The sequence below is a fragment of the Astyanax mexicanus genome, unplaced genomic scaffold (assembly GCF_023375975.1).
Source record: "Astyanax mexicanus isolate ESR-SI-001 unplaced genomic scaffold, AstMex3_surface scaffold_34, whole genome shotgun sequence".
NCBI lineage: Eukaryota > Metazoa > Chordata > Actinopteri > Characiformes > Acestrorhamphidae > Astyanax > Astyanax mexicanus.
The window spans coordinates 2781645-2795923 of record NW_026040044.1 but is presented as its reverse complement, the minus strand read 5'-3'; the positions used below and the strand labels follow the sequence as shown (position 1 = coordinate 2795923).

The 14279-nt window shown below is 40.6% G+C and overlaps 1 protein-coding gene across 3 annotated transcripts in view; it reads right to left on the bottom strand.

Annotated features, from left to right (window-relative positions):
- Positions 1–638: 638 nt before the first annotated feature.
- LOC125790046 (cyclic AMP-dependent transcription factor ATF-6 beta-like) overlaps positions 639–14279 on the bottom strand; it is a 32662-nt gene continuing 19021 nt past the window's right edge. For 2 of the 3 annotated variants that reach the window (XM_049473145.1, XM_049473147.1), the window contains 5 exons: positions 13483–13588; positions 7038–7108; positions 6847–6946; positions 5808–5892; positions 639–3600 (listed from right to left, as the gene is read on the bottom strand). In XM_049473145.1, the coding sequence (XP_049329102.1) occupies positions 3344–3600; positions 5808–5892; positions 6847–6946; positions 7038–7108; positions 13483–13588 (619 nt within the window). In that variant the 3' untranslated portion in view covers positions 639–3343. The remainder of the gene's footprint in view (positions 3601–5807; positions 5893–6846; positions 6947–7037; positions 7109–13482; positions 13589–14279) is intronic. The other variant, XM_049473146.1, reaches the window with a different exon arrangement.

Here is a 14279-nt window from a genome sequence, read left to right as displayed (position 1 = left end):
AATATAACTATAATCTACTTGCAATATAACTAATGTGACTAATATAATTGCAATGTAACTATAATTTAGCTTTAATATATCTGACACACAACTAACATAACTTTAATAGAACTAATATATCTGTAATATATCTGTACTGTAACTGGGTGTAGTATGAGAGTTCTGTACTGGTGAGTAAAGCTGGTTCTGGTCTTGATGTTTTGGACTCCAGCGCCCCCTACCTGCTACCAGTGATAATCCCACAGTTACACACTTTACTAAAATATATTACTAAATATATAAACCTGGAGATCAGATTTACACTATCAGATCATTATTACAGATTTATAGATCATTTCTACTGCAGTGTGTGTAGTATTTCTGTTTGTAGTTTTCTTTCTCTAGTTTTGGTTAAATATATATGTAATTTTTGTGCGGTGTTTGTAGTTTTTGTGGTGTGTAGTTCTCTGTAATTTTTAAAGAAATCAGTTACTACTATAAATTATTTGGTGTCTTATTTGGTATCCACTATGTATTCTACTCTCAAATAAGTTCTTTGAATTAGTAACCACTTTAATTTGTATTTATCTTATGATTTATCTGGTATCCACTATGAATTCTACAGTGTCTAGTATAGAGTTTAACACACAGTGCAGACATTTCCTCAGATCATCTCTTTATTTATCAAATTCTCTTTTCTCCTCTACAAATAAAAAACAGACAGTGGTTCAGGAATCTCACGCAGCCGAGCGAGGAGACCAATCAGAACGAGTTCCTCAGTTAAATATAAAAAACAGCTTTTAAAAAGGCAAAAAGAATATTTAACATATTTACAGCATCAATCCCTCAACCAGCATTAACTCAACACATGCTTTCAGATTTATCACAACAAAACCAGGAGCTGCAGAAAAACATACAATATCAGAAGAATGAGCCCAGATTTAACTCAACTGAGTGATCAGGGTTTAATCTGTTATTAACTGTCTCAGACCATCTCCTGAAGTAGTTTAACAATCGGATTTAAATCTGGTTTAAATGTGTCTCAGACCACCTCCTGAAGTAGTTTAACAATCGGATTTAAATCTGGTTTAAATGTGTCTCAGACCACCTTCTAAAGTAGTTTGAGTGACTGTCTCAGACCACCTTCTAAAAAAGTAGTTTAAGCAACCGGATTTGAATCTGGTTTAAATGCGTCTCAGACCATGTGCTGAAGTGGTTTAAGCAATCGGATTTGAATCTGGTTTAAATGCGTCTCAGACCATGTGCTGAAGTGGTTTAAGCAATCGGATTTGAATCTGGTTTAAATGCGTCTCAGACCATCTGATGAAGTGGTTTGATATAATCCTGATACACAGGATATTTTAAGTGAGCAGGTGTAAACGGGGTCTTAGATCCCAAATATTAATAAAAAATATAACAAACAAAAAATAAAACAAAAGTATAAAAAAAATCAAATTTTCATTAATTATTTTAGTTTTATAATGACTGTATTATTATTATACATAAATGATATCCTTCTGATAAAGATATATTTACGGAATATATTAACTAGGATAGTAAACAAAACGTCTAAATCTAATCTGGACTGCAGGACTAGCGCGGATCGGTTCTGATCATCCGTCGATATTACAAATACAGCGACTCAAAACAGGCAATATTACAAATCAGTATTATATACAACACAAATTAACATATCGCAGTTATAGATTGTGCCCAGTTCATTCACACTCCTCTCACACACACACACACACACACACACACACACTAATAATAAGGATGCTACCAGTATCTACTGAAGCAAAATGCTACAGAATATCTTCACTAGGTGGCGCTAGGTGTTTAGGTTTTAACTGATCAGTTTTTATATAAATCATGATGCAGAGAAACGGCATGTTTAAGTTCATTTATAATTCTGTGGTAAACTGTACAGGACTGGGATAGTAGCATTAGCTTAGATTAATTTTTCATCGCATGTAAGTTTCACATGTGATTTAAGCAGCACTACTGAGGTAAATGCGAGATTAGAATAGCACTCCTGAAGTAAATGTACTGTGCTGTGTTGGCTTGTCGACTGGAAAGGCAACATGAAATGCCTTTAGACTATTTAATTAATTCAACTGTGAAGAAAGAGGCAAAATGTATGAAAATCTACCAAATGTTTCATTTTGTTCTGTTTTGAACAAATTTTTCTTTTTAGTGCATTTCTACAAAGAAACACCATTTTAAAGGAATGTAAACCTAAAGTCCAGCTCTAAAGAACTTACTGGCTGAGAAACACCTGCCAAGAGAGAGCATTTTACCCAGTGTTTCTGTTATTCTGTCCATCCCTATAGTAATTCAGACTGTGTGTATGTATGTGTATATATACATATTACATATAAAAAAAACCCAAACCTATATTTAACGTTAGAATGATTAAAGTTTTCACACAGTAACTCTGATATTTACATCTAATTATCATCCTGACTTCATTAAATAACCGCAGTAGGACTCTGGATATAAAAAAACAAAAACAAACAAACAAACAAAATGCAAGAATGATGACTAGCATCAAACCTGTAACAAATTAAAACAAAAACAAGAAAAAAATCTGCGCTGTCTAAAACCAAAAAAACGTAACGAAAATAAACAAAAAAACATAAAAAACTAAACAAAAATAAAACACAAACCTGACAAAAACCAAGAAAATCCTAAACAAAAATAAACACAAAAGAAACAGACAAAAAACAAGAAAAGCTAAAAGAAAATAAACATAAAACAGACAAAAATGAGAAAAACTAAACATATTAAACAAAAATAAACAATAAAACCCACAAAAAAACAAAAAAAAACAAAACAAAAAAACATCAAAAACAAACAAAAGCAAAAATAGGGGATGATAAGCATCAACTAAAACCAACAAAAATGAAACCAACAGACAAAAGCAAACAAAACTAAACAAAATATACAAAAAATAAAAGTTAAAGAAATAAAATTAAAGAAATAAAAAAAATATTATTACAAATATACAGAGAATACACACTCTCGCAGTGATCGTGTGTGTGTGGTGTGTGTCCAGCACTGCTCGTTAACACACACGCACACACGCGCGCGCGCAGTGTAAGAGCTCTGGAACTGTGTCATGTGACTTTCCGATAAATTAAATATCGTTTAGATTTCTGAGCTTTTATGTTTAGGATATTTTTTGATGTTCTGAGAGTTTCTCTCTGTTCTTCCAATATTGGGTCCTAATCATTCCTCCACTCCTCCAGACCTCCATCCCATCATCCCTCACTTCCTCTCTTTCTGTCTCTTGTTCACTCTCTCTCTCTCTGTCGCCCTCTAGTGGTGTTTCTCTTTTCCCACTTCCTCTGCTTCTTGGACCTCAGTCTGACCCTGATTGGCTGATCAGAAACTCCGCCCCCCTCCTCCGCACAGGAAGCGGTTGGCGTGATGACGGCGTGGCGTGGTGTTGCCGTGTGTGGTTGGCATGGTGATGATGAGAGGGGCGGGCCGGGGGCGGATCTCTGAGGGAGGGCGGGACCGCGGAGGATTTAATAGGGATGATTCTGGTGTCCATCACCTCACAATCCACCTGCATCATCAGCTCATACCCTCCCTGAGACGAGTTATACACCGACTCTATACACACACAGAGAGAGAGAGAGAGAGAGAGAGCGCAGGATATTAGCCATAACATTAAAGAACGTAAAAACGAGAACGGGTGGAAACTAAAGTTTCGTCGTGCGTGACAGAGAGGGGAGGCATGTAAACAAAAGCTCTCCAGAGAAGCATTTTATTATTATTGTTCATTGTAGTTCAAACAACCTTAAAGGCCAGATATTTCATGCTTGTGGGCCGCCTATTGCCGACCCCTGTCATACTGTATTGATTTTCAAAAACACAGAATTGATTTTTAATTATTAGATTAGATGTAAAAGTTGGTGTCAGAAGTGGTTCATTTAGTGCTGTGTATAAACACTGCCCAGACGATAGCATTGTTGTACTATGCACTGCTGTTCTGACTGGATACAATAAACGGTTTATTTTATATATTTAATTTATTAATATAATAGTGTGTTTTTTATACTTTTATACTGTGACATTCTGATTTATATATTACGATATACTTAAGTGTATGCCTGTATCATGATATCTATCATATTGATAAGTTCTATTCTATGCCCTATTGCCCTATTCCCCAGCCCTACTGTAAGGGGGCGGTATACATTAGGCAGCGAGTGAACAGTCAGTCAGTTCTTGAAGTTGATGACTGGTGTTGAAGCAGGAAAAATGAAAAATGTTCTAAACAAAAACTGTGATGTTCTAAAAAATGACTGGATTACAACGTCTTCACTGTGAAAACAGGGCTGCATTAGTGTAATAGCTGTGGTAATTATTATCTGAGTAATAAATCAGGTTAAACTGCACCTGAACAGCCGAATAGCTTAAACATGAGAAGCATATTTAAGAGCCAGGTCGGGTCAGGACCGGATCAGGTTCTCAACACAAACAGAACCGCTTAGGAGTTCGTTTAGAACCAAGACCATTTCCTCTTGGGGGTCTCGGTCCGGTTGTTTAAATGAACCAAATATTGCTGGTGTGAACTGGAGGTTCTGTATTCTGTATTTTCTATGTTTAATGTTTTTCCTGAATCTCTGTCCTCAATCAAATTTCTGTAAAGCTGCTTTGTGAAACATCAGTTGTAAAAAGCGCTATAAAAATAAATATTTGATTCGATTTGAAAATGCCTTGGTACCAGAAAATCTGTATGTTTTTTTTTTTTTCTTGTTTTACTTTGTTTTAATTTGTTACAGGTTTGATGCTAGTCGTCGTTCTTGCATTTCATTTTGTTTGTTTGTTTGTTTGTAAATATGCATCAGTTTTTGTTTTTATATCAAGAGTCCTACTGCGGTTATTTAATGAAGTCATGCTGAGAATAGATGTAAAAATATCAGAGTTGCATTAGTGTAATAGCTGTGGTAATTATTATCTGGGTAGTAAATCAGGTTAAACTGCACCTGAACAGCCGTTTAGCTCAAAAGTGAGGAGTATATTTTAGAGCCGGGTTAGATCGAGACCGGATCACGTTCTCACCACAAAAAGAACTGCTTTAGGAGTTTGTTTGGAACCGGATCGAGAATATTTCCTCTCGTGGGTCTTTGCTTGTACTCCAAGAGTACAGACAAACCAAATATTGCTTGTGTGAACTGATCACACTGCCTGTGATCATGTTTCTGTAAAGCTGCTTTGTGACAACATCAGTTGTAAAAAGTGCTACATAAATAAGTATTAGATTTGATTTGAAAAAGTCTTGGTACCAGAAACCACAGAGCACCTTCAGAGATCTTGTAGAGTTCATACCTCACTGAGTCAGAACTGATTAAGGGGGTTTACGCCACATTTAACAAGTGGTTTTAATGTTATGTATCATTTGTTCAGCAGTAGCACTGATGTTCAGATAAATGGTTTTAAATTATATACTGGAAATTATTATTTTACTACTAGTTTATTAATGTTACTGTTTAAAACCTGATCTGCAGTTCATCTTTAATCATGTTAAAGGTCAAATATAATCAGAGAACAGAAACTAAAAGTGTTGAGTTTAGTTTACAGTTAATCTTCAGTTACAGGACAGACTGGAACAGCCGGATCTGATCCGAACAAAGCAACAAGACTAAGTAAACTACAGCTTCACCACACTCTCACACTGATCTCTGTATAATACCGCATCCGCAGGATTGTCTAGTTACTGCTGTACTTTTGTGAATCAGGCAGTTTCTTTATAATAGGTCCTTAAATGCTCAATATATTATTAGAATAAATCTCTTTCAGGTTGAATATCTTACCGTTGACGGCCATCGCTGGCATGACGAGGGACATCTTGGGCCGTGTGGTTTTATTGTGGCTTATAGCAGGAAGCAGCAGATGATCCTGTAAAAAAAAAAAACATAAAACAAATAATTTATTAACCACAAAAATGTTTTTTTTTACATCAGGGGTTTATGATCATAATTGAAACTTCTAGTCTGTTGTTCTTTTGAGAGTTGGTTGGTTGGATGTTGGGATTTTATTGCCACTTCAGCACATATTTGACTATTTGTGGCGTACACTTGTTTTTATACAGAGGGTTTAGACAATGAAACCGAAACACCTGGTTTTAGAGCACAATAATTGATTGTGGTGACGGACAGTTCTGGTGGAAACAGGAGAGTTGAGGTGCACATTGAATTCTGCCGTGATTTGATCAGCCGTGGTTTTATGTTTTTTGGATACAATCCGGGTTAGCACCCGAACATCCCTTTCAGACAGCTTCCTCTTACAGCATCCACAGTTAATCCTGTTGGATGTGGTTGGTGCTTCTTGGTGGTATGCTGACGTTACCCTGGATACCGTGGCTCTTGATGCATCACAAAGACTTGCTGTCTTGGTCACAGATGCTCCAGCAAGACGTGCACCAACAATTTGTCCTCTTTTGAACTCTGGTATGTCCCCCATAATGTTGTGTGTATTGCAATATTTAGAGCAGAACTGTGCTCTTACCCTGCTAATTGAACCTTCACACTCTGCTCTTACTGGTGCAATAATGTGCAATTAATGAAGATTGAACACCAGGCTGCTCCAATTTAGCCATGAAACCTAAAATCCCACACTAAAATGATGACAGATGTTTCAGTTTCATTGTCCAACCCCTGTATATCCAGACAGATATCCATAGCATTTTTTTATGGTCGATTCCAAAGCTTGAAGTCAGGATTTTGAGTCTGAGCAGATTAGGAAAACTTTTTGATGAGAGTAAATTCATTAAATGTGAAATAAGCACTGTATTTTATTTATATAAAGTGCTCCTGTGCTTACTGTAGTAAATATTACAGTGTAATATCGTACCCGTCTGAAGGACACCACGTAAAACGTGTCCTCTCTCCGGTCGATCGCGTCCAGGAAGTCGCTGTAGCTGACCTCCGGTCCGGGCAACAGCTGCAGCTGACTGATCACCAAAAAAAATAGAGATTAGAGATGTGTACGCTCTTATTAACCTATATTAGAGCAGAGGCTGATGGGAAATGTAGTGTTTCTACCTCTCGATGGAACGGTGAGCCTCGATGGGGAGATACCTGGAGAAGTTAGTCTTTTTGTGCTGTGCTTTCTGCTGGAGGAGAGAACCAGAACCATGTTTATACACCATATATATATATATACAAAATATATATATATATATATATTAAAGCCACCAATCAGTGCAACATCTCTAAGTTAGAATTGAACTAAGTAGAATCACAGTGCTTACGGAGGAAAGCAACAGATCCCTAGCACCTACTGTACTCTCTCTCTCTCTCTCTCTCTCAGACTCCGGCTGCTGATGGAGAAACAGCATAATCTACTGTACTCTCTCTCTCTCTCTCTCTCTCAGACTCCGGCTGCTGATGGAGAAACAGCATAATCTACTGTACTCTCTCTCTCTCTCTCTCTCTCTCTCTCTCTCTCAGACTCCGGCTGCTGATGCAGAAACAGCATGATCTACTGTACTCTCTCTCTCTCTCTCTCTCTCTCTCTCAGACTCCGGCTGCTGATGCAGAAACAGCATGATCTACTGTACTCTCTCTCTCTCTCTCTCTCTCTCTCTCTCTCTCTCTCTCTCTGCGCATGCGTGGCGTTTGTGGAGCGTGTGGAGTGAGTGTGTGTGTGAGAGCGACTGTTTCCCTTTCTTTTGTGTTTATTTCTGTTTTTCTTTGGTTATTTGGGGTTTAGTTTAGGTTTTTGGGTGTAAGGGGGGGTAGTGAGCACAGGACTGGGCGGGTGGGGGCTGTGGGTTAGGGGTTAGTGGGGTTTAGAGGGGTTTAGCGGGGGTGGACGCCGGCGTGCAGCATGGCGGGGGTGGCGGGTGCAGGTGCAGGTGTAGGTGGGAAGTTTGACGGGCTTTCTCGCCGGCATGGTGTTAAAGTGCCGGTCGGGGTAGATTTTTCCGTTGAGGAGGTCAGTTTAAAGGTGGGGGCTGTTGTGGGGTATGACTCCATTTTATCAGCCTCCCGGATGAACAGTGCCGTTGTTTTATTTTTGGACAGTGTTGAAAAGGTGAATCAGCTGGTGGTGTCGGGGATTTCATTGAAAGGCACACACATCACTGTGTTTCCCCTGGTTAAACCAACCAAAAAAGTTATTCTGAGCAACGTCCCTCCTTTTATTAGTGATTCTGTTCTGACCCGCGAGCTGTCCCGGCATGGCCAAGTAATGTCGGGAATAAATAAGGTTCCTTTAGGCTGTAAATCTCATCTCCTCAAACACGTCGTTTCTTTTAGGAGAAGGGTTTTTATGGTTTTAAATGATAATGCTGAGGAATTAAATCTGGCTCTAAGATTTAAGATAGACGGTTTTGATTATGTTGTGTTTGCTACTACTGAGACAATGAAGTGTTTCGGTTGCGGGGCTGAGGGGCACCTGGTGCGGAGCTGCCCGGAGCGGGCAGGGGGGGCTCGGCCTGAGTCTGCCGCTGCTGACGCTGCTCGGCCCGCGGTGAGCCGGGCGGAGGCTCCGCTGGCCGCGGAGCGGCAGCAGCGGCAGGAGGAGGAGGTGGAGGAGGAGGTGGCGGCGGAGGCGGACGGTGCTGTGGACGGTGCGAGTGGGTCAGATCAGCGCGAGCGGGAGGGGCCAGCAGAGCTCGGCGACACGGTAACGCTCTCTGATTCACAAAACAGTGAATGCAGTATTAATAATGATGAAATGGAGTGCGAACCGAGTCAGGCGCGTGAAAAAGAGCCCGTGTTTAAACGGCCGGCTCTGAGGGAAACCTCCAGCCGCCAGGCAAAAAAGTCAAAACCATCTAAAATCCCGAAACCCAGTGTGTCCTCTCGGCCCCGGGCTGAAACCGGTTCAGCGAGTGAGTCGGAGGATTCTGCTGCGGAGTGCGCGCGCGAATCCTCCGACTCACCGCGCTCTGTTAAACGCGCTCTCAGTAGTAGCAAATACACTCCTGATCAGGTGCATAAATTTTTAAACGAAACTAAAGGTAAACGAAATGTAAAAGTAGAGGATTTTTTCCCTGATCTGGAGATGTTTTTAAAGTGTTCTAAGGTTTTAACGAGGAGTGAGGAGGGGGGGGGGATAGGAGAGCCAGATGTGCACAGGTTGCGTAAACACGTTACAGCTGTGAGGAAACTACTTGGCCATCCCGATGACGACTCAAAGGTATGAACTGCCCTTTTTCTCCGTCTCTGTTCTGTTTTTTAGCTTTGCTTTGTTTTTATTAATGAGTGATTTTAAAGTGGCTTCTTTTAATGTTAACGGAGCACGAGACGTGAGAAAAAGAGCAGTTCTCTTTGAACTTTTAAAAACTAAGCGAGTGGACGTTGCTCTGGTCCAGGAGACTCACAGTGATGGGGTGAACGCGGTGGACTGGCAGAGGGAGTGGGGGGGGAAGGTGTGCCTTTCACATGGAACCTCTAACTCCAGCGGTGTTGCTGTCCTTTTCTCACCTTTTTTTATGCCCCAGTCCTGTGTGTCTGAAGAGGTAGTGGGGGGTCGTCTTTTAAAAGTTACTGTAAAGTTTGAACTTATTTATTTGGTTTTTATTTGTATTTATTCACCAGTAATACCTAAAGACAGGTGTATTTTTTTAGAAAAACTCTCTGCCACAGTAGCACAGTGTGATACACAACACTTTTTAATTATTGGGGGTGATTTTAATTGCACAAGTGATGTTTTAGATCGGAATCACTTTGAACCTGATCCAGCTTCCAGGCGCATCCTTAATCATTTTATTGAAACTCGTGAATTGTCTGATGTGTGGCGCTCCAAACATAATACTGCTCGCCAGTATACTTGGGCGCACGCTAGGGATGGTTTTATTTCTATGGCTAGATTGGATAGGTTTTATTGTTTTAAACATCATTTACAGATTTTTAAGGAATGTTTTATCACCCCAGTTGGTTTTTCTGATCACAGTATGGTGTCAGGGAGAGTTTTTATTAATCATGTTAAACCTAAGAGTGCTTACTGGCATTTTAACACCAGTCTTTTAAATGATCTTAATTTTAGACGTTGTTTTACTTTTTTTTGGGGCACTTGGAGGTCTAAAAAAGTTGATTTTAATTCTGTACAACAATGGTGGGATGTTGGCAAAATACAAATCCAGCAATTCTGTAAGCAGTACACTCTCAATGTCACGAACAGCATATCACAATCTGTTACCGTTTTAGAGAAGGATATATTGTTTTTACAGAGCACTGCAGAAGCTGGGGTGGACCAGGACCACACCCAGACACTTAAGGGCAAGAAGGCTGCCCTAGCTGACCTGCTCGGCCTTCGGGCACAGGGTGCTCTGATCAGATCTCGCTTTCAAAACCTCTCTGAAATGGATGCCCCGTCGCAGTTTTTCTTCAGTTTGGAGAAGAAGAATGGCCAGAGTAAGGTTATTCACTGTCTCCGTGCAGCCGATGGCAGGGAGCTCTCTGACCCATCAGAGGTCAGAGAGAGAGCTGTGGAGTTCTACTCTGAGCTCTATTCCCCTGAGTGGATGGAGGACCAGTCGGCACAGCAGCGCTTTTATGACGGTTTGCCACAGGTGTCCCCTGCAGCCAATGAAGAGCTGGAGCAACCCGTGTCCATGCAGGAGCTGCATGGGGCACTACAGGGCATGGCCAATGGGAAGGCTCCTGGGGTTGACGGTCTGCCTGTTGACTTTTATAAGTCTTTTTGGGAGGTGATGGGGGAGGACCTGCTGGAAGTGCTCCATGGCAGCCTGGCTGGGGGGCAGTTACCCCTGAGCTGCAGAAGAGCGGTCCTTGCCCTGTTGCCAAAAAAAGGAGACCTCACGGACATCAAGAACTGGAGACCTGTGAGCTTGCTCTGTGCTGACTACAAAGTTCTCTCCAAAGTACTAGCAAACCGGCTGAAGGAGGTGATTGGGCAGGCCATACATACGGATCAGGCATACTGTGTTCCGGGTAGGTCAATTTTTGATAACATTTCTCTTATTAGAGATTTATTAGAAGTGTCTGGGTGGGGTCCCCGCTTTGGACTGGTCTCCCTGGACCAAGAAAAAGCTTTTGATAGGGTCGAGCATGAATACTTGTGGGATACTTTTAAAGCTTTTGGTTTTTCATCAACTTTTATTTCTATGATAAAAGTGCTCTATGCGGACATTGAGAGTGTACTGAAGGTCAATGGTGGCTTGTGTGCTCCTTTTAAAGTTGGGAGGGGTATTAGACAGGGCTGTTCCCTATCAGGAATGCTGTACTCTTTAGCAATTGAACCCATGCTTCACCGACTTAGAAAAGAGCTTTTAGGTGTTTTTATTCACTCTGAAATTCCACGCTTTTATCTATCAGCTTATGCCGATGATGTCGTTCTTGGCATCACAAGTAATCGAGATGTTGGAATTTTAACTGATATTATTAAAGATTTTAATAAAATGTCGTCAGCAAAAGTGAACTGGGCTAAGAGTACAGGACTCCTGGTAGGGAACTGGGGAGGAGAGGAGCCAACCTTGCCAGAGGGTTTAAAATGGGCTAAAGATGGTTTTAAATATCTAGGGGTGTTTCTGTGAAGTGATACTGTAGTTAAAAAGAACTGGGAGGGGGTTTTACAGGCTGTACAGAACAAGCTAGCCAAGTGGCGGTGGCTTTTACCCAGAATGTCTTTTAGGGGAAGAACACTGATTGTTAATAATCTTGTAGCATCTTCCCTCTGGCATAGGTTGGCTGTTCTCGAACCCCCTCGGGGACTTTTAACTGGCATTCAAGTTTTAATTGTTAATTTTATGTGGGATAATCTTCACTGGGTCCAGCGCAGTGTTTTGTTTTTATCAAGGGATGAGGGCGGGCAGGGTCTCATTCACCTTGATAGCAGGAGGGCAACTTTTAGATTACAATTTTTACAGAGGTTTTTATTTGGTTCTTTTAACACCCTTTTGAGACATTTGGCTGGTTTTATTTTGCGTAGAGCGGGCGGGCTGGGTCTGGAGGAAAGTGTGTTTTTATTACGAACTGATGAGTTTTTATGTGCCGGAATGTCTTCTTTTTATGCAAGTGTTTTTAGGGCCTGGCAGTTATACGTGGTGGAGAGACAGGCCTCCATGTACTGGTTTCTCCAAGAGCCTGTGGTCCATGGAGCCCGCCTGGCCATCGCGGAAGGTTCCTTGTCCAAAAGACTGATGGAAGTGGGACTAGTTACTGTGGAGCATCTCCTAAAGACTGTTGGGACGACCCTGGATGGTGTGGAGGAACTGGCTCACAAACTTGGAGTACGGTCAGTCAGGGTCGTTTCTCAGATGCTCCACAGGTTTCGGGAGGCGCTGACAACAAAAGAAAGGAACCTTCTGGAAAAATGGACACCTGGGCAGGCGGAGCTTCAGAGGACGGACCCTTTTCCGTGTCTTTGGGTCAGGCCCAATTTTAACATTTTAAACACACAGAGCCCTCTTTTATCGCTGGACGGTTTAACAGACATGCGGTTTGACGGTCTACATGCCAAGGCCATGTACAGGGGGTGTGTGAAGGTGATCCATCTAGACAAACTGGCCGGGCTGGTCGACACCCCCTGGAGGGCGCACTTTGGCCTTGGCTGTGACGTCAAACCAGCATGGAGAGCACTGTACAAGCCACCATTGACCAAATCTGCTGGAGACTTGCAGTGGAGAATCTTACACGGAATTATCGCTGTGAATGCTTTTGTTTCCATTTTAAACCCTGCAGTGACCTCTGAGTGCCCTTTTTGTTTTGAAAGGGAAACTGTTTTTCATTGTTTTACTCAGTGTACAAGACTGGTTTTACTGTTTAGGGTTTTAACCTCCCTTTTTACTTGTTTTAATGAATGTTTTACACTGTCACTTTTTATTTTGGGTTTTCCATACTGCCAAAAGAGAAAAAAGAAATGTCACTTGTTGAATTTTATTTTGGGACAGGCCAAGAGTGCAATTTATTTTAGTAGAAAGAAGAAAATTGACTCAGGCCAAGTTTGTGATGTTCTTTTACTTTTTAAACGGTTAATACAGGCCAGGGTGAGGGTTGATTTTATGTTTTATGATGCAATGAACGATCATGTTGGGTTTGAAAATGTGTGGGACTACGAAGGAGCTTTATGCAAAATTTTAAATGGTGAACTCATTTTTAATGATCTTTTAGCTTAAACCAACCTGTGTTTTTATGTAACTGATGGTCTGTTTTAACTAATATTGTTAATAAAGTGTGGTTAAAACTCTCTCTCTCTCTCTCTCTCTCTCTCTCTCTCTCTCTCTCTCTCTCTCTCTCTCTCTCTCTCTCTCTCTCTCTCTCTCTCTCTCTCTCTCTCTCTCTCTCTCTCTCTCTCTCTCTCTCTCTCTCTCTCTCTCTCTCTCTCTCTAATAATTTTCCTTCTCAGTAATAGCCAGTACTCAGTTTTAGGTATGAATGTGATGCAGTTTAAATGCTGTAGTGTATATAGTAATATATTTAGTGGTGAAAAGGATCAGTGAGTGTGAACAGTCTGTAAGAGCTGAGTTTAGATCTGAAACTGTGTGTGTTTATGTGTGGTAGCTCTGCGGTTTCTCACCTGAGCTATTTTTGCTTTCTGAGCGATCTTCGCCTTCCCACCACCACCAGACTTCTTCCTGTCGATCTGATGACGATGCACCCAGCCACGTAGCTCATCAGCCAGCCTGAGAGAGAGAGACAGACAGAGACAGACAGAGCGAGAGAGAGAGAGAGAGAGAGAGAGAAAGAGATATTTAATCAAACTGATTTTTTTGGTAGTCGACTAATCTGATGATTATTTTTTCGATTAATCGATTAGTCAACGATTATTTCTGCCACGTTCACCATCTTTAAACTGTGTGAGTGCTCCATTAACCCTTTATTCTTTTACAAATTAACATTTAGTCGACAATTTAAATTTGTAGTCAACGTATTTAAATATTCGACATTGCCGATTATATCGACTAATCGTTGCATCCGTACTGTATTTTTATTATATATTTTTAATATTATTATTTTGCATGACTGGGCTTTGATATAGGGTTGTGACTTACTGTACTGTTAGGAGTACATAAAATATAAAACACACTAAGGCTTTAAATTAAAGCTTTGTTTAGTATTGGGTTTACTTTGATCCATATATATATATACACAATATATGAAAAACTCAGACTTTATTATCAGAGAAACAGCTAAAAAACGAAAACAGTAGACCTTAAAGAGAGATACGTCAACATATTGAACAAGGCTTCCTTTACAAACTACACATTTTAAACAGTTCCATGAACACTATGAATAAACCTTAAATACTCAATGTTTAAGTATTTAAGAGATATATTTCTCTAAAGCTCTAACAAGATTAATATCAAATTACAA